General features: G+C 40.9%; 1 protein-coding gene across 2 annotated transcripts in view; it reads left to right on the top strand.

Moving 5' to 3' along the window:
- Positions 1-1,602: 1,602 nt before the first annotated feature.
- Positions 1,603-21,411, top strand: part of wfdc1 (WAP four-disulfide core domain 1) — a 52,417-nt gene continuing 32,608 nt past the window's right edge. For both annotated transcript variants that reach the window (XM_048605770.1, XM_020526869.2), the window contains exon 1: positions 1,603-2,069. In XM_048605770.1, coding sequence (XP_048461727.1) covers positions 1,938-2,069 — 132 coding nt within the window. In that variant the 5' untranslated portion in view covers positions 1,603-1,937. The remainder of the gene's footprint in view (positions 2,070-21,411) is intronic.

The raw sequence follows: 21,411 nt of genomic DNA, 5'->3' as shown, positions 1-21,411 counted from the left end.
TGATAAGCTTAGGTCAATGACGTGATGAAATAGTCCCCTCTGTGCCTCAAAAATGAAAATAGTTACCTGCATAAGTAGAAAAAGCTTTTGTTTTTTGTAACTATAGAGAAGCTCTGAGAAAAGTCAAAATTCCAATGTTTTGTGTTTGGCTTTGCTCTCTGCAACAACTGTACAGATATAAAAACAAAGTTGCTGGAAAAGCTCAGCAGGTCTGGCAGCATCTGTGGAGGAGAAAACAGAGTTAAAGTTTCGGGTCCGGTGACCGTTCCTCAGAACTCCACAGATGCTGCCAGACCTGCTGAGCTTTTCTAGCAACTTTGTTTTTGATCCTGATTTACAGCATCCGCAGTTCTTTTGGTTTTTAACTGTACATATATGATTTAGAGCCTTCTTATATATTTATTGATGATTTTTATGAATATATTTTTGAAATAAAAAGTAATGATGGAATAGTCATTGTTTGCTTGCCCAATGCCATTCAGGACAAAGCACTTCATTCAGTTGGTGTCCTTATAGTGGATAAGTGTCCACACTAACAGGTCACTCTGACTTCACCGTGTAGAAAGTGCAGACACTGTGTAGAAAGTGCAGACACAGTAAATGTCTGAGGTAATCTCCCAGCCTGCAACACAGCAATAAACACAATTTTGCAGCAACACCCAATATTTCAAGAGCAAATTCAGATTCATTTTGATGCTTGATCTTTCTTCAGTTATTAATGGTCTTTATTAAAACAGTAACAAAGGCACTAGATTAATGCATTTGTTTCCCCAGGCATAGGATGACAGTTTTACTGCCAATTACACATTGATTGATGGTGTTTTTGAATCTGCATGGGTACAAAAACTGGCAACCTACTTTTGGAGTTAGGTCCTAGGATGTGGTGGTGAAAAATTATTTTGAGGAAATTACCCCTTGCCAGTTTACACTCGGATGCAGAATGTCCATTCACCATCTGTGACATCGAGACCATCTTCCAACTGGGGTTTCCCTGCGCTAAAATTGCCAGTTCAGCAAATGTTTGGAATGTTTATATGCACAGTACAGTTTTAGAAGATGATTTTGTATGGGTTATACTTGTACTTTTCAAGGTTGTCCAAGGATAAACGACTTGCCAGTGTTCATAGCAACCTCAGGATTAGAAATTCCAAACTAGAGTCAGACCGCGTACGAAAGCTATATCACGTTGACATGAAAACCTCCTTTGAACTTGTCCATGAATGCGCCTGAACTAATAAATAAAACCGTTTTTACAATTAATTAATCGCTCGATGAAGATAAATACAGAATGGGTCTGTTAGTGTAGATATAACGTTTGCACATAGCAACAATGAGGCACCTGGATTTGCATTTGGCACCGTCTTCAAACACTAATCTTATTTCCAACTCTTGTTTCTTGAATTTAATCCGCCTACCGCTTTAAATTGTGTCCTAAACGTTCTTTTTTCCGCTTTATCGCACGTTGGAATCTGCCTCATTTATTTCTTTTTTACATCAGATTTAAATTTACACCATGTCAAAAATTGTTTCATTACTCCCATATGCCGGCTGCTTTATTGTTTTTTTTTAATGAACACGGGTCAGCTGCTCATTCTACACAGCTGTAAGGGAGATGGGGGTCCCAGAGCTAGGGGTCCCAGTTAAGGAGTTTATTGTACTCGGTGTGTGAGGGCAGACTGTCAGAAGAGAAGACGCTTGCAGATATCTAAATATATCTGGCTAATATTAGGGTAAAGGCAGTCGGTGGGTGGAGGAGAGGCGTGAATATCTAATCACACAGACACAAAAAGAAAGACTTCCCCAGCTTGGATCTGTGCCGTACCGCTCCTCGGCTTTAACTCGCTGCCCTTACTCAGACTCTGCAGGCAAACGCGGCCAGTCTAGCTCTGAACCTTCGTTCGCCGCCCTCTGATAGCGACGGGAGCACAGTCGGGACGATGGGTCGCTGTGGAAGTTGGCAGGGAAGTTTTTTAAGAGTGCTTGCTGCTGTCCTGCTCTGTCTCTCAGCGCTACAGCCTAGCCCTGGGTTTGCCAAAAGCCTCCGTGTGAAAGTAGCAGATAAAAACGATGTGAGTATTGCTGTTCAAAAGGAGGGCTGTGGGGTACTTCCATTTAAAACAAAATAAGGACAAACTGATCCTAAAGTGAGCATTTTGACGTGAAGTGGTAACGAGCCGATTTTAATCCAGAACACATGCTTAAGACACTGGAGTCAGGAGATGAATTGCTTGCTCGTGTTTTAAGTCATAAATTAACTGTCGACTGGGAACAAAAAAAATCCTAGCACACTGGAGTTTCTCCTGATCACCCCCAGTACCAAACGGAGCCTGGAGGACTGGGGGGGGGGGGGGGGCAATGCTCAAAGGAGAAATTCCTGTGTATTTATGTAACCTCGTCATTCTGAACGCGTTCACCCCTTTGAATAATTGCAGAAAATACTTAAGAGAAGCCTGATGGAGACCTGGAGCCTGGGTAGTAGTGTGAGAGTGAGGTGGTTTGGTTCCCTGGTTGTTCGGGCACAACGTGGACAATCCGTTCCCAGTCCCCGTTCGTGGGGTCTTGCTATTCACTGGCAGAGACCTTCCCCGTCCACATTTGACACGAAACAGAAAATTGCTGGAGAAACTCAGCAAGCTCTGGCAGAGAGAAAAGTAAAAGGTGACTGGACTCGAAACGTTAAAACTGCCAGACCTACCGAGTTTCTCCAGTCGTTTCTGTTTCTGTTTCTGTTTCAGATTTCCAGCATCTGCAGTTTATTTAACTGTTTTGTTTAACGCTTTTTTACCTTCTTAAATTGTGGTAACATTGGCAAGGCCTCTTAAGAACCTGATATCTCGATGGGGTAAACGGTATTCTCAATGGCATAATTTGGATCCTAGAATGGTGTAGTTTAATTAAACTAACAATTTCTGCAGTTTTCAAAAATAAACAGGATTAAAAATAAAAAGGAGAGCTCTATAGCCACAGTGATGTGGAATTGATGGCAAGAGAGAGAAAAAAATATGATGCTTGAAGTAGCTTCAATTCCTGAAGAATGCGCATACATCATCGCTGATTAGGTAATAAAAAACTACAGCGCCCATCCTGCCGAAAACGTTTGAAATAAACTTCCAATTACTGAGGGATTAATGTTATCTTAACCCTGAACGTACCACAGCAGATGCTTTGAAAAGCAAGGAAGAATGGTGAGCTTTATCTGGAGCCAGTTTAATGACTGAATAGAAAGCAGCTTCTGATTGCTAGCCATTGTTTTCTAAAGAACATACCAGCCGGGAATGATATTGGCCTGTCCTGCTCAGTACAAAATATGTGAAGCTCTCAATCGCTCATTAACTACTCGTTCTGCAAATCGATCCCCAGAATGTGAGATAACAGTGTGGAGCTGAAAGAACACAGCAGGCCAGGCAGCATCGGAGGATGCTGCTCCTCTGATACTGCCTGGCCTACTGTGTTATCTCTGATTCCAGCATCTGCAGTTCTTACTATCTCTGAGTGAGTTATAACCCACCCCCGAATGTGAGGTGTCTTTTTGCATTACGTTGTGTCCCCTATCTTTATTACTCTGGGTTTTAATTTATGTGAATTATAACTTCACTGACAAGTGAAAAGTATTGCCTTCTAGAAAATGAATAGATGCAATTCGTGTTCTTTGAGGATATAAGAACAAGGAGAAACTTGGTGCTAATAGTACAGTAACATGGTGCAGATTTAGTGAGGATTAAATAAAACATTAAGTTGGTAGTAGGCCATAGCATGACTGCGCCCATTACAAGTTGCAGTATCTGTATTAAATCATGCATTCTTCAAATCTCCTCTGCTGGGAGGAACTGTAACTGGTTCAACTCCATTCCTATCTATTCTCTCATAGTCAAAAGGATCACATGCAAAAGCTTATCTTGCTCCTCTTACATCTGTAGTAAGTCAAAGATCAAACTGTTCCCTTCCAATTTCTGCCTCTGAACAACATTCTCTGAAAGCAAAATACTGATTGCCACCTATGTGCTCTGCTCAGCTCTGCCTCAACACCACTCTCACCATCTCTAGTGTCTAAGGTTCTTTGAGCAGATTTGTGACTCAGGTTGTGGATGCTGCGGTTGGTTCGTTAGTTTGCAGACGTTTCGTTGCCCTGCTGGGTAACATCATCAGTGCAGCCTCCGAAGAAGCGCTATTGTGTTTTCCCGCCTGGTATTTAAACTCTGGGGTCCGTTGGACTTGATGAACTCATTTCTGGTTTTTCTTCACAGTGGTGTATATGATAGAGTCTAGTTCTATGTGTTTGATGATGGCCTTCTTGGTGGAGAACCAGACCTCTAGGAATTTCTGTTTGTCACTGTTTGGCCCGTCCTAGGATCCTGGTGATGTCCCAATCAAACTGGTGGTTCTCCTGATCCATGTGAATGGAGATGAGTGAGTGTTGGTTGTGTGTTTTTTGTTGCTAGTTGGTGTTCTTGTACTCTTGTGGCCAATTTTCTTCCTGTCTGGCCTAGAAGAAGAGGACCTCCACCAAGTATTTAAGGACAATGGATACCCTAACAACTGGATCTGACGATGCCTATCACACGAACAGCAACAGGAAGATACTGCACACCCTAATATACTCATCACGCTACCATACATCAAGAACATATCCAAACTGACCGCAAGACAACTACAACCATTAGGCATCAGAATAGCACACAAACCCACATCAACCCTACGCCAAGTGCTAACTCGAACCAAAGATCCTTAGCCACTATGGACAGAACCAATGTAATATACAAAATTCCATGCAAGGACTGAGACATCACATTGGACAGACAGGAAGAAAATTGTATTTCTGTTTCAATCTGTCCTCCCATGGTACGTGTCTGAGGCCAAACTGGACTGTTCACAATGTCTGAGTCTTATGTGTGGCTGAGTTGAGATTCCAAGCCACTCGCCCCTCTATCACCAAGGCTGTTAACTGCTGCCACCTCCATAATGTTCCTCATTTCTCATCCATGCCCTTGTCACTACTGGACATTCAGTTATATCAAAGTTTCATGATGAACAATAAATGTGGGTCTTGCCACGTCCAAAATATTGAAGGCAGATGCACTCACTTCTCTGGCACCCAGCTTTTGATTAGGCTTAACATGTAGTGCTTCATCAAACCTTGTTTATTGGTTGTGAGGCATCATCTAATCATCTTCCTTAATACCTCCCTTTCTCTCTATCCAGGAGAAGACAGCTGACCATAGGGCAGAAGGTGCTGGGCAATGTTCCCTCTTACTTGTTCTGCACTGCACAATCTCCAACGGACCTGCATGGTATCAGAAGCCAATGTGTGGCACGTCTGTCTGCATTCACAGAAACTCCCAGTGGCTGCCAAGTGTCTTGACTTAAATTAGGACCTTTGACAGGACTCCTGGCTTTGTGCCTGCATCAAATCACAAGACAATGCAGAAATACTGTGAACCTGGCAGCTCTGGCTGAGGGGCCAAAGTGCAAAAATGCAAGTCAAGACAAGGATGCTTTGAGGTGTACAGGTAGGCAAGCGCTGAGAGAGCAAGCAAACAGCCTTGAGATACGCCCTGGTTCAATCCATAAACTGGGTGCCTGTCCCTGTGGGTAAAATTTACTTGCAGCAGCATTCAAATGAAAGTTTTTGGTGCACCCTGAGATACAGCATAGAAGTGTAGGCACATAGTGTAAATGCATCAGAGATGTGCCATGAGCATGTGTTGCCAGGGCGCGTGCCTTGAAATGTTGTCAGGTATCTGAAATGATGGGACAGAGGTGCGAACATAAGCCAGGTACCCACTCGGACTTCCGTGTCAGGAATTGTTGACGTCTAGTTTCTTGTGGCAAGTGGTAGGACAGGAGCTGCATATTTAATGAGGCAAGATTACATTTACTGGTCTGTTAACAAGCAATAATCCCTATGAATTGCCATCTCAAAATTCGCTAGCGAGAATCTTGGTTTGTTTACTTCTGTTTCTGACTTCATTATTTCTAATCTTGATATCATTCATCTCCAAGGTGTAAAATTTATCATGGTGGTGTAAATCTACACAGGATGAGAGTTTCTTCAAGCTTAGCTGGGTGGACTAAGTCTCTGATTTAAAAGTGTTAACTACAGTTCAGACAATTATTGCATATTAGTTTCTTGAAATTTAATTAGCCTGTGTGATTGGCTAATTGCTGTTGCTATTTTAAGTCGGTGCTTTTACTTTTTGAAATAATTTCAGCCAATGGAAAAAATAAGATGGTGGAATTTGCAAGTCAAGCGTCTGTATCTTGTATGTGACATTTTTAATGGAGAATTGGCTAAGTACCTGAAGGGAAAATATTTGCAGGTTACAGAGAAAGAGTAGGGGAGTGGATCTAGTTAAATTTCTCTTGGAGAGAGCATTCAATGGCTTTTTGTCAGCATAGAAATTCGGAGTCGTCCATCCAGTTTCTCCATTGAATACAAATGACCGGACTATGCAGAGAAGCATTGGTCAGATGTAAACTGGGATTTAGGGTCCATGGAAAAGGGAAAATAGCTGTGTTGTTATAATAACTGATAAGGAATTGAAAAATAAGCCAAAATGATTTTTGGCCCCTATAATAAATATATTGATAACCTTCATGTGGGTAGAATCATAGAAGTCCAAATCATGACTATTTTTCAACTGAAAGTTTGAGTTTTTAAAATAAGCTGCATATGGTCAAATAAACAGTGAGTTGTAATTTGATGCAGATCAAAATGGAGAGATTTTTGTTGAGTTCTTAATGGACTGAATAACAGAGTTGAACCATTAGACAAAAGCATGAAGACTTTCAGAGGTGTAATTTGTCTGGTGCATTTTCTTCCAGAAAAATTTCTATTCTGTCTCACTTCTGTCATCCTGAAGCTTGAAGTTGCATGAATTGCATCTCGAGACTAGGTAATTATAACCTGCACTTAAAATATTTCATTGTGTAGGAAGCAAACTGAAGTTTAGTAACCATTTAATTTCACTATACTATCCTTTAAAATCATGATCTTGTATTGAAAGTAGAACTACTAAGAAGGGCTAAGGTCAAAATAGACAGAAACCAGGTAATTACTGTAAATATAAACCACCTGTTCTTAGATATACTCTGTGTAGTAATTTTCCATTTATCTTATTTACTTGGTTTGTAATTTTTGCTGGTTGTTCCTCCTTGAAGAACTGCCTAGTTACAATTAAGTTTAAAAAGGCACTAAATATGAATGCAACCTGTAATCATAGAATCCCTGCAGAATGGAAGCAGGCCATTCAGCCCTTTGAAGAGCATCCTACCCAGACCCACCCCCTACCCTATCCCTGTAAGCCTGCATTTCCCATGTTCTGAGGAAGCGTCACTCAACCCAAATTGTTAACTTTGATTTCTCTCAACAGAGGCTGCCAGACCTGCTGAGCTTTCCCATCAATTTCTGTTTTTGTTTCTGATTTGCAGCATATGCAGTTCTTTCGGTTTTTATGGGATAAGTGGAACCTTTTCATTGGAGAATGACCTTTTTGTTTATAGGACAAATACAACACGTGTATTGTAAGAGTTGAATCACCCCACATATTTCTCTTCTTTTAAAGTTTTGTCATGGGACGTAGGTGTTGCTCGCTAATCCAGCATTATTACCTATCCCTGACTGACCTTGAAAAGGTGGTGATAACCTGCCTTTTGAACTGCTGCAGTCCATGAGGTGTAGGAACACCCACAAAGTTGTCCAGGAAGGATTTCCAGAATTTCAGTGACAATGAAGGAGTGACAATTTGGTTGGCAGTCAGGATGGTATATGGCTTGGAGGGGAACTAACTTATGTCGTATCAGCATTGGAAACCAGGGTGATGTGTTTACTCCTGACTTCAAGTATTGCAATGATGGCGTAGAAAGTGTTAGAATGACGGCACCAGCTTAGTAAAATTTTAATCACTCTTAAACAAAAAAAAACTTCAAACAGCAACACCGATGATGCCAGCCAGCCTCTGAGTTGATCCTACCTGTCCAGCCACCACACTGCAGCCCCCACACCCCCAACCCTTACTGTATGAACTCTGATGCAATCAGGAGACTCATGGGGTGTAATATTCACAATGAATTTGCTACGTGGCATTTCATAAATTCCTCCGGAAAGGCTACATTGACCAACCCTGTAGCTGTTGCCCTTTTATTTAAATGTTTGCTAGGTAACTCCAACATAACTTGCCTGGTGGAGGCTCTCGTTGATCTCTGATCTGTCTATTACTTTCTAAGTATTTATTTTGTTCCTAATTACTTCCTTTGGTAATTTCTGTATGATTGGCAAAAATGTTTGAGCTGAGCTAAATAGTTGCTAATTACTGTATTTGGGCTTCCTCCTTCTATGAACCAAAGTATAAAAATTTGCCTGTAGTTTGTTGGCATTTATTCTGACTCTAAAGAATTTCGCTCTCTCTCTCTCTCTCTCTCTCTCTCTCTCTCTCTCTCTCTCTCTCTCTCTATATGTATTAAGTTTTTATGGACTAAAAATGAACTTTCTGTACTGTTGCTGGTGGTAAGTTAGAGGGTAAACCCTGGAGAACAGAGAATCAGGAATTGGTACAGCAATGGTAATATCACTGAACTAGCAATTCAGAGACCCGTGCTAATGTTCGAGGGATGTGGCTTTAAAATTTCTCATAGCAGCTGATAGAATTTAAATTCGAATTAGTAAAATCTGTAAACAAAAGCTTGTCTCCACAATGGTGACTATGAAACATTAATTTAAACAAAAACGCATTTTCACTCCTGCCCTTTAGGGAAGGAAATCTACCATCCTTACCTGGTCTGGCCTTAATGTATTTCCAGATCCACGGTAATACAGTTGTAGAGTCATACAGCATGGAAACAGACCCTTTGGTCCAACTAGTTCATGCCGACCATGGTTCCAAACTAAACTAGTCTCACCTGCCTGCATTTGGTCCATATTCCTCCAAGCCTTTCCTATTCATCTACTTATCCAAATGTCTTTTAAACATTGTAACTGTACCTGCATACATCACTTCCTCTGACAGTTCATTCCACACACTAACCGCTCTATTTTTCAACGAAAAAAAGTTGCTCCACATGTCCTTTTGGAACCTTTCTGCATATTGTTTAATTGGCCATCTGACCTGGTTACTTAGCTGCTGAATCACTAATGCTTCCTCCCTGAATAGGCTATTCCACCTGCTTACGACGCACAGGATAATGATGCTATACCTTAACCTTCCCTATTTAAACTGAATCTGTGTTTCATTACCTGGAACTTTCAACTTCTCTGGGGACTAAAATTGGTGATATCTGAATGGCTTCTTTTTAAACTCCCTATGCAGCATTCCCTTCCAATATTTACAGTCATGCAGAAGTTCAAAGTGACTTAAACTCAGGTTTTATGTTAAAATGCCACAGCAAAATCTAATTTCATGTTGTTTGCTGTTAATTAGCTTTGCTTCTGCACCATGAGATCAAAATAGTTTTACCCGTCCATTCACTGAAAGTATAAACTGATAATGGCCTAGTGGAGAAAACATGGTATCTGGGATGTAAGTGAACAGGACAACTAACAGAACAGTTCCTTAACTAGTCAGGTTGAAGGGCTGAGAAGTAAAATGCTAATGAGAGTACAAATCAGTATGAGTGAGTTCAGTGTCAAGTTTGCAGATGACACTAAAATAGATGGTAAGATAAGTGGTCAGAATGACACTGAATTAACAGACAGATATAGGCAGGTTAAGTGAGTCAGCACAATCTTGGCAGATGGATCATAATGTGGGAAAATGTGAGTTTGTGCACTTTGGCAGGAAGAATAGAGGAGCTGAATATTATTTAAATGGAGAAAGACTGCAGAAATTTGCAGCATGGGCATTTTGGAGTTTTCATGCCTGAACCACAAAAACAGTTAACTTCAAAGTTCAGCAGGTAATTGGGAAGGCAAATGCGATGTGGCCTTTATATCAAAGGGAACGGATAATAACAAAGGGAAGTCTTGCTAAAACTATACAAGGCACTCGTTAGACAGACCAAGAATACTGTGAACATATTTGGTCTCCTCCAAAAACAGATACACTGGCATCAGAGGCAGTTCAGATAAGGTTCACTGACTCGATCACTGGTATAGAGGAATTTTCTTATGAGGAGAGGTTGAGTAGGTTGAACTTGTATTCATTGGAGTTTAGAGGAATGAGAGGTGATCCTATTGAAATACACCATATTCTTGGAGGGCTTGACAAGGTTAATATGGAGAGGTTGAGGAAAACCTAGGACTGGAAGGCGTGATATCAAAATAAGGGATCACTCATTTGAAACAGATGAGGAATTTCTCCTCTCAAAAGGTAGTGAATGTGTGGAATTTCTTTACTGCAGAGAGCTGTCAAGGTTGTGTCATTAAGAATATTTAATGCTGAAATCAGCAGATTTTTAATCTGTAAGGGAATCAAAGGGTATGGGGGAAAAGGCTGAAAAGTAGAAATGAGGGTTATCAGATCAACCATAATCTCACTGAATGGCAGAGGACACTCAATGAGCTGAATAGCCTGCATTCTCTGTCTGTGCGCTTCCCTCCACTTCACCTGGTGAAGGAGCAGTGTTTTGAAAGCTTGTGATTTCAAATAAACCTGTTAGACTGTAACCTAGTGTTGTGTGACTTCTGACATTATCAACTCCAATCCAACATTGGCACCTTCACATCTCATAGGCAGTCAGTGCCTTTCTGTTGTTTATAGCATGAATCATTGTGGTTGTTTGATATTTGATATTCTTGTATTTGCCCTGATGTGTGTAACACAAAAACCTTTGCCCACATGCATCTCTCTTCAGTAGTATTCAAGTCATTAATACCTTGACTGCCATTTTGTAAGGGGGATAATGAAATTGCACAATCGTATGAAATAAAGTTCTTTCAAGTGAGACACTTTTGGATATAATAGATATGCTGAACACACAGATTTTATCAATGAATGTAAGAAAATCTCTTTCTGTCTTGAATAAAAGCAAAATACTGCAGATGTTGGAAAACTGAAATGCAGTTTTTGAATTTACTATGGCTTACCTAGACATTATTTTAAGTTCAGTGGCTGAAAAGAGATCCTTAACACAGCAAGCTTTAAAAGAGGCAAAAATGGAACTAGCACAGTAAATTTCCAGACTGGTGTAATAAGAGACCAACCGGAAGACATTTCTTTAAGGCAGTTCATGACAGATTTTCTGTTTTGCAAATAACTTTTATAAACTGATGTTTGCAATGTTGTGAAATGCTGGGACTTTAATTTAGGAAATCCTGAAATGTTACAGCATGATAGCCTCATTCATCCTTTCCCTAAAGGAAATGTTCTAATCATTGTCATTCAAACATTCAGTTTCCTCTAGTACTTCCTGTGGTTCCTCTCTTACAATATAGGAGCCAATCTTTAATTCAGGAATTTTCAAAGGGAGATGAGTTGAACCACAAAGATTCAGACCCAGGGAAGTCACCACCACAAACATATAATTAGCCAAGGAGAACACATACAGCCTCTTTTAAATTATAATTCTACAGTCACATACTGCCTGTATACTCACTGTACTCCAAGCTGGTTTTGTGAAGTCCTTTGAAATGCTTTTTGCAACAGTAACGACTGCTTCATCATAATTTTACTGCAAGAGCTTAGGCAAGACAGCCCCTGTTGCCAGTGAGGAGATTTGCCTCCAACCACAGCAAGTCTGGAATTCTGCCATGCTTACCACACGGTTTTCTAATGATTCGATACAATCCTTGCAACATGATGGGCAGATTTACGGCTTGTCTTTGGCGATGGGGTGAGAATCCCAACATCAGTGTAGACTGTAATGTAAGTAGCCCCAGCCAAGGTGAAAATAGTTGTGTTGGCTCTGCTGCAGAATGAGCACATCTGAGAGGGTGCACAGATGTAGTAACATTCATCCTTCATAATCAAAAATGACCTCAACATCAACTAAGGAGTGTGGTGTTGTAGTAATGTCACTGGACTAGTAATGCAGAACCACAGCTCAACATTGTGGGGACATGGGTTTGAATTCCGCCATATGGGATGGTGAAGTCTGAATTCAATTTTTAAAAAAAAAAATCTAGATTTAAAAAGCTAGCTTAATGGTGTTCTTACAACTACTAGCAATTTTCATTTTTATTTTCCATGTTTGCCAAGGAAGGAAATCTGCCATCCTTGATCTGGTTTACATGTGACTGCTGAACCACAGCAATGTGGATGTCTTTTAACAGCCAATCAGGGATGGGCAATAAATACTGGCCCAGCCAGTGATGCCCACATCTCATAAACAAATACAAAAAGTTAATTGAGTTAATTTCATGCCAAAAGCGGTGCATCAAGCTAGCATACCTGAGGTAATTGGTCCTTGCCTCTCAGGCATACAGAATAGTGTGAAGAGCAACCACTTTTTATGTTCTCTGTTTCATTGGGAGACTAATTCCTCTTCACTACCGGAAATAACTTGCCAATGGCAATACAGGCCTCTGACATACTGTTCCGCAGAGAGTGCTGCCAAGGTAGGTAAATCTGATGACCATGCCATTGATGTTAACAGTTGGCTTGGCATATTTTTTCTGTGGGGCAAGTTGGCACAAAAACAGAATGCTTGAGGTGCATTTGTGAGAACTCTTTGGCCAATATGTACTAAGTCAAACGAGAGGGCAGAGGTGTGGGACTTATTTTTAGGAAATGAAACTAGGCAGTTGGGAGGAATGTCAGTGGGGAAAGCATTTTCGTGGTAGTGATCATAATTCTGTTAGCTTTAATTTAATTATGAAAAAGGGACAAAGAGGCAGAGTTAGTGGCAGGAGTAATTTTACAAAGCAGAGGATTGTATTAGCAAAAAGTAGCCTGGAAACAGCTACTTGCGGATAAATCCGTGTTGGGGCCATGGAAGGCATTCAAAAGGGAGATTCAAATGGTTCAAGATAACATGTTCCCACTGTGGGAAAATGCCAAATCCAGACTTCCCAGATGTCACGGAGCTTACAGGAGAGGATAAGAGAGATGAGAAACACTTATGTCCAACACCAAGAACTCAAAACTACAGAAAGTCAAGCAAAGTATTGACATTAGAGAGTTAAATTTAGGAAAGCAAAGCAGGAGCATGAAAGAACATTGACAAGATTAATTCAGATGGTTTATTATTACACTAAGAGAACAAATAAGGAAAGAGTAGAGCCCAGACTTTGCCTTTTTCGGTTTTTATGTGTAGAGGCAGAAGATATCGGTGTGATTGTTAATGAACACTCTTGCATCTGTCTTCACAAAGGTATTGTATTTAAAGTGCACTGTGAAATATTGGGCGTAGGGGACTGAATTTCACCATATTTTGGTGAAGTGTGGAGGGTTTCTCTCTGCGAGTCCAAGTGGGATTTCTCATGCTGTCATCCCTAATTTGCCTCACTAACTACCTACCAGGCTGTATGTTGCCACTGTCCCTGATGCCAACCTGATTCACCCATTCCCTGTAGTCAGAAGTACTTGCCACTGTCAGGATATCACGGACTATCAGCTGCCATCCCTAGCACTAACATCATCTTGGAGCCTGAGACATGCACTCTGTGGAATGGTGACAGTAGGATTCGCCCTTCACTGTCAAAGTTGGCACAGCAGCCACAAACCATACCAGATGGCATGGCTGGCACTTCCTTGCATATGCAACAGCACATTCCTGAAACAATGGCTGTTTAAGCACAAGTCACACAACTGATCAATCCTTAGCCATTTGCCATCTTACATCTTTCTTTAAGTCATTACTTTCCTGAATCCCCACTATTTCCCAGCATCTATTAGTAATGAATGTGTGGCCATCACAATACAGGAAGGCCTTCAAATACTTCAAAAGATTCACCTCTACTTTCCTGCCCCAAAGGTGAACAGAAATCAAAACAGAAGCTGCATTTGCTGCTTGGAGTACAAATGTATTGCTTGCACATTGAGCACCAACAATTTTACAGTTCATGATTGAACACAGCAACCAGCTCCATTCTACTGGAAACTGGATGTCAATCAGGTCCTGACTGTATTGTAGTGCCTGATGCAGCTGCACTTCATCATGCAGAAGGTGATGTTCCTCCTGCCCAATGTCCTCATTCTCCTCGGAAAATAGTTTCCGCTCTGCCACTTCCTCCATATCCATCACGTCCATTTATCGCCTGTTCCAGTTGTGCAGAGCACATCATGTTAGGATTATACTGCACGCTCTGTCCGGGGTATACTGCAGCCACCTTTTACATCCTGACCCCCCAAACAAGGCCAAGCAGGGGAACTTCATCTTCAGCAGTTGTATTGTTTGCTGCATCATGGCGTTGGATTAAGAATGAGCAGTATTGTCTGCACACTTAGCGTCAGTGAGGGGTTGCATATTGAAGTCTTCAGTCATGGTCACAGTCAATAGTCCTTGTCTGCCAGTAACCATTCTTGTACAGCATTTGGACCCTAAGACAGACCAGGAACTCGAGGAGAGATCTCAAGGATGTAAGGAGGCGTCACAGTTACCAGGATTCAGAGCTAATGATCCCAGATCACTTGCACATTAACAGAATGGAATCCTTTTCTATTGATGACTTTGTTGTGCTGTGATATGGTCCTCTCAGTGCAATGTGTTTATGCCGATTGTGCCCTGCACCTGTGGGAAAGCAGCTATGTTGCTGAATTCTACTGCCCGGGCTGCCAATCTGACCTCATCATGAGGAAACCAGATAAACTGGCGTGATCTGGCACAAATGGCATCGGCCGCAGTCTTGATACATTTGTAGAAGGGCAATTGAAAGATCCCATATAGTGGTTTCCTAGAGTGAGCCAGGAGCATAAAGGTTCAATGCTGTTTTCACATTATGGTGACCTGGTTAGGATGGCTACATAGCCTTGTTTGCAGGTCCCAAGTTAGAAGCTGGAACAGTTCAGTAATAGTGTCCCAGGGCATTCTCAGCCTGCATGTCACTCTTCCAGCCAAGACCGCACTAAGGACCACAGCCTCTGGCCTACCCGGTGCTTTCAGCGCATCGTCAAGGATTCTTCGGCTGTGACCCCTTCATATGTAGAGGCTAGAGGTTACCACTGGTCCAGGGCTTGTTGGTGCATTAATTACTGTCTCATTTCTCTGCACTGTCGTTGTATCACTGTAATAGCAATGACCGTACCTGCTGTAGCTGGATCCATTAATCAAGCTTGTAATGAACCGACGTGGGGAGCATAAGAAACAGAACAGGTCCTTAGCAACATCAGCAGTCCGCATTCACCTCCCTTTCAAATGACGACTTAACATATTCCTCCATCCAATGGAACACGGAACATTCTGACAAAGAGGGCCATGTAGTAATTTATCTTGATACTTATGACATCAGACCATAACCCAATAAATGTATCACCAGCCATGTGGCAAATAAATGGTAGTAGAGCGTAAGTGCTGCATGAGCACTGATTCCTTCTCCTTCCCAGCCTCACATCACCCATGAAAGGCATTAGTGCACATAATAGAGTCATAAATTATGTTTACAGTTTTGAAAACAGACAGAATTCAGACAGAATCAATTCTGTAGCCCTGTGCACCCTTGTGAATCTTGTATTATATGTATGCGTTGTGGCCAGCAAAGGGCTTTTGTAAGGTCACCTGTGATTATTTCTACTTCAAAGATACCTATCTACAATTTACAAAGACCAATGACATGAGTGATACTGCTTGAAACCAGCATTTGCACCACAACGCACTCTTATGTTGCATGAATTTCATATAGACAATGCAAATCGAACAGCAAATCATCAGAAAGACTGATATTCTGAACCTTTTACTTTATTTTTCTCATTTACTCCTATGACCTACAATGCGGGACTATTTATTTCTTTACTTATTTTTTGTTGCTTCCAAAGAATTTGATCTTAAGTATCTGTACCTAGGTACTTTTGTACCTAAGATGTTGCAAACTGCAACTGCAAACTTTTCACTGTGCTCATTTGAGTACATGTGACAATAAAACTAAATCAATCCACTTCAACCTGCGTTCTATAGGTGCATATCTGTTGCAAGCGCTTTTTGAAGGACCTCCCATTGCAGGAAAGTGTCAAAAACATGGGCTTTAATCAAGCAGACAGTGTTTCCACCCACTCTCGGCTTGGTTGCAGCCATTTTTGATTTGGAGGCCACAATAAGAATCAGCAGATCATAGAAGGCAAAGTAGGTTGAACTAGGCACCGTGAGTACCAGGCTCAGCCTGGTCTGATCAGGGAGGTTACACTGGTATGGTACAAATTATTAGTTAGACCAGAATTTGCATACAATTTGCAGTTCTCATCACTTTATTGAAGAAAGGGTATGCCCTAAAGATTGGACAGAAGATGCTTTCATTTGTAGCTCTGAAGAAAGATCAGATATGCTCACGTCGTTCTCATTAGAACAGAGGAGGCTGATGGGAGATTTAATGGAGAGTCACTCAATTGTGAGGGGGCTGCATAGAGTGGGTGGGAAGCACCTATTTAGCAGAAAGGACAGTGGGCAGGAAGTGCAAATTTAAAGTGTTTTGAGTGGTGAGATGGAGAAAATTCTTTATCCTCCTGTTAAGGGGTCTGGAACTCTCTGCATGAAAGGATAGTGCGTCTCGAGTGTAGTAATCTGCAGTTCTATGAACCAAATACTGGAAAGTGAGACCAGGCTAGGTGGGTCTTTTTTTTTTTCTTGGATGGTGCAGACATGATGGGCAAGTGACCTTTCTCAATGACATAAATCTTCACTGATTTTTTTGGCCTCAATCTTTTTGGAGCTGATGATTAGGGCAAAATTGTATCACATGCAGATGAGCAGTGGGCAATGCAGTCTTATATTTCGTGCTCCAAACTGACGTTTAGGGCACAATCATCAGTGAGAAGAAATGTATGAACCACAGCATCATGTACTTTGGTTTAAGATATTACAAGTATCCTTAAATTGAAGTATCTATCGCTGTCTGTGCAACATCTAATGAGAATGCAATTTCACTGTCCCAGAATGATTTGAAAAACAGAGGACATTATGCTAAACAGGCTACGAACCAATACATAGACTGGGAAGGTGTCAGAAAAAAACTTCATCATTCATGATAGGAACAAATATGCCATTGTACAATTGTACCACAACTATGAACTTTTCTAGACAGCCAAATTATGCCATGATCTTTTCTTGGTCCTCATGACTAACTGTATTGAAGGCAACAAGCAGATCAACAAATGTTGAATACAAATTTCAGTTTTGCTCTTGGTCTTTCTCTTGATCTGACGTGAAGCAAATACCATGCCAACAGCACCATTGCATTTTCTGAAGCTGCATTGATTCTCGAGTGGAGGATACTGATATGTGGAGTCAAGTTTTACACTAGAAAAAATATGGATCATTTACTCTGAATTTAATTAATTCAAACAAAATTAATCAATTAAAATTCAACTTTTTGAACCAAACTGATGTATTTCATGGGATAGTGATTACAGGTAAATATTGTTCAGGCTCTTTGTTGAAAATCTGGATCTCCAAGATTGACCTTCAGAAGATGTGTTGTTGACCAAGTCCTATTTCTGCTGTCTAAAAATTTTGAGGATTTATAATGCATCTAAAATGGATGAAGCCTTATAATTCAACAAGCAGCAGCCTAATAAATTATGTTGTACCAGTTTATGTAGTTCACATCAAATTTTATTTAATTTGCACATTGCTGATGTATCATGCCGTTAATAAGGTTATATTCACATGCTGTACATATCACTCGATTTCTTTCAACAAATCTGTACAATGACAGTGATCATATAAGTGGACAAAACTAGCCCTCCACCCAGCCCCACCTCACCGCCAACTTAGAAAGCATAGCATCAGTTGTGAGAGTTCTTAGAATCCATAATGTGAGATGAGTGAATGTTTAGTAACAGGACCTTTGCAGATGCCGCTGGTCTTTCATTTCCTTGTTTAAGAGGCTGTTTGTTACATTTCTACCCATGCAGTCAGTGCTAGCAGACATTTTTGATTGTGAAACCATCCGAATCAAGGCGTCCTAGCCTGCCCCCACTTAGATTGACATCAACAACGGTGATTACTAGATAACATTCAGACTGAGGAATTTTAGCTGATACTGTCTACCTCAATGATGCAGACCTGTACTGTAGAATCCATCGTACTGTCTGGGCTGAGAAAAGCCAACGGAGCACAAAAATGTAACGAATCTTTATTACTTTACGTGGGTCAGGAGTAAACATTTTTGTTAAGTTTTCAGCTGAATTGGTCAATTTTTTTGCTGTAATAAAGATACTCGGAAGCTAAAATTATCATCTATTATGTTGTCGCATGTATAGGAGCAAAAAGATGATAGTTATCCAAATTTACCACCATTGGTTTTCTTAGTGTCCTTTCGTGCCTGGAAATTGATCTCTAAAGATAGTTAAGTATTACATTATTGTTGAATCATGCAATCATCAAGACGATAGCTTACAAACTAACTGGACCTTGGTCTTTTGTTGCATATCAAATCCTGTGTCATACTATTTTGTCTGGATAAAATCTTGTCATAGTCATACAGCACGGAAACAGACCCTTTGGTCCAACCAGTCCATGCCAAACATAATTCCAAACTAAACTAATCCTACCCTGCCTGCTCCTGGCCTATATCCCTCCAAACCTTTCCCATTCAAGTACTTATGCAAATGTCTTTTAAACGTTGTAACTGAAGCCACATCCACCACTTCCTCAGGAAGTTCATTCCACACACAAACCACCCTCTGTGTAAATAATTTGCTCCTCATGTCTTTTAAACTTCTCTCCTCTCGCCTTTAAAATGCACCCCCTCGTCTTAATCCCCCATTCTAGGGAAAAGACAACTACCATTAACTCTACCTATACCCATCGTTATGTCATAAACTTCTTATCAGGTCACCTCTCAACCTCCTACGCTCCAGTGGAAAACAGTCCCACCCTATCCATTTCTTTATAACTCAAACCTTTCTCCTGAACCCTCTCCAACTTCATAATATCCTTCCTATTTACTGGGTGACAAGAACTGGACCCAGTATTCCAGAAGAGGCCTCACCAATGTCCTGTACAACCTCCATATGACTTCTCAACTCCGATACTAAAAGCATTGAGCAATGAAGGTGAGCATGCCGAATGCCTTTTTAATCATCCTGTCTCTATGTAATACAAACTTCAGAGAATTATGTACCTGAACCCCTAGGTCTCTCTGTTCTACACCACTATCCAAGGCCTGCCATTAATTGTATAAGCCCAGCCTTATCTGTTGTACTGAAGTGCAATATCTCACATTTATCCAGATTGAACTCCATCTGCCATTTTTCAGCTCTTTGACCCATTTGATCCAGATCCCTTTGTAATCTTAGATAACCTTCTTCACTGTCTACTATGCCACCAATTTATACATTTTTTCCCTCCTTTTTTCAATGATAGCATTATGGTATTCTGTGATTACACCTAACTTTTGTTAATGTACAGTATTGATTACTTTCCTCCCAATTCATGAGTGCAAATGCAAAAGGAAGAGAAAATGCAAAACTGCTTTAAAAGCAGAAATACAATACCAAGGTATCCACAACAGTTTGGATTTTCTTGGAGATTTTGCATCCTTATTTCTTTTAACATCAGTGAGAGAGCTATGGCAAACTCCAGAAAATGACAAACAGGGAATATTTTTTTCCCTGGGATTTCCATGGCTCTTTCACCAAGATCATAATGGGCCAGTGGGGCAATTGCCCACTTTTGCTCCTAATGTTTTGATTCCAAGTGAGAGACAAAAGCTCAATTGTCTTATCCTCATGACCAAGTCTGAGCGGTTCATTTGTAAACCAACAGAAACCTCTTTGGTTATAGCAGCACTGTAGACAGCTCTGTGTACAGTTCAGCTTCATTTAACTTATTAACTAGGGCCACCTGCAGGAATATGAAAGTTACTGCTACTTTGCTGCATTAATAAACACCAGTTAATAGAGTCATAGAGTCATAAAGACGTACAGCATGGAAACAGACCCTTCGGTCCAACTCTTCCATGCCGACCAGAAATCCTGTATAAATCTCGTCCCATTTGTCAGCATTTGGCCCAAATCCCTCTTAAACCCTTCCTATTCATTAACCCATGTCGATGCCTTTTAAAAATTGTAATTGTACCAGCCTCCACCACTTCCTCTGGCAGCTCTTTCCATACATGCACTCTGCGTGGAAAAAGTTACCCCTTTGATCTTTTTTTTATATCTTTCCCCTCTCACCTTAAACCTATGCCCTCTAGTTTTGGACTTCCCCACTGTGGGGAAAAGACCTCGGCAATTTCCATGCCCCTCATGATTTTATAAGCATCTATAAGGTCACCCTTCAACCTCCAATGCTCCAGGGAAAATAGCCCTAGCCTATTCAGCCTCTCCCTATAGCTCAAACCCTACTCCCCTCCCCCCATCCCACCCCACCAACCCTGACAAGATCCTCACAAATCTTTTATGAACTCTTTCAAGTTTCACAACATCCTCCCTATAGGAGGTAGACCAGAACTGCACAACATACTCCAAAAGTGGCCTAACCAATGTCCTGAACAGCCGCAACATGACCTCCCAACTCCTATACTCCATGGACTGACCAAGCATACCAAATGCCGCCTTCACTCCTATCTACCTGCGACTCCACTTTCAAGGAACTATGACCACGTACTCCAAGGTGTCTTTTTGTTCAGCAACATTCCCCAGGACTTTACCATTAAGTGTATAAGTCCTACCTTGATTTTGCCTTTCCAACATGCAGCACCTCACATTTATCTAAATTAAACTCCATCTGCTGCTCCTTAGCCCATTCTCCCATCTGATCAAGATCCCATCGTACTCTGAGGTAACCTTCTTCGCTATCCACTACACCTCCAATATTAGTGTGATCTGCAAACTTTCTAACCATACCTCGTATGTTCACATCTAAGTCATTTATATAATTGACAAAAGGCAGTGTTCCCAGCACTGATCCTTTTGGCACACTGCTGGTCACGGGCCTCCAGTCTGAAAAGCAACTCTCCACCACCACCTTCTGTCTTCTACCTTTAATGTTGTGCATTATATGGAAAGTAAAACCGTTCTTGTGAACTACTGGTGGCCCAGGAAAATTCAAACTGTTCTTTGGGTGCCAAGAAGATCAATAATATAAAAGTGAATAATTATATTTACTTATCAAAGTAAAATGCACAAAATGAAAGGCAGCAATTTAAAAGATCAGCATGCTTTTCGACATAATGTCATCATTGAGCATTCCGAAATTATATTTGTAAATTCAATCACATGCCATTGTGTCTAAGCCCTATTTTTATTATCTGTAGCTTTTAACTGGTTTGAATTCTGAGTTTGGAGTGTTGCAAAATTCTAAATCAGGCTATTAAGATCTATTTGTATTCGTTACCTGAGGTATGCAAGTTAACAGGAAGATTGTTTAAAAATTTTTAAGGCACCC

Source organism: Rhincodon typus, chromosome 15 (genome assembly GCF_021869965.1).
Source record: "Rhincodon typus isolate 14 chromosome 15, sRhiTyp1.1, whole genome shotgun sequence".
Lineage (NCBI taxonomy): Eukaryota > Metazoa > Chordata > Chondrichthyes > Orectolobiformes > Rhincodontidae > Rhincodon > Rhincodon typus.
Note: the sequence above shows the minus strand (reverse complement) of the source record. Positions and strands in the feature narration are given on the sequence as shown.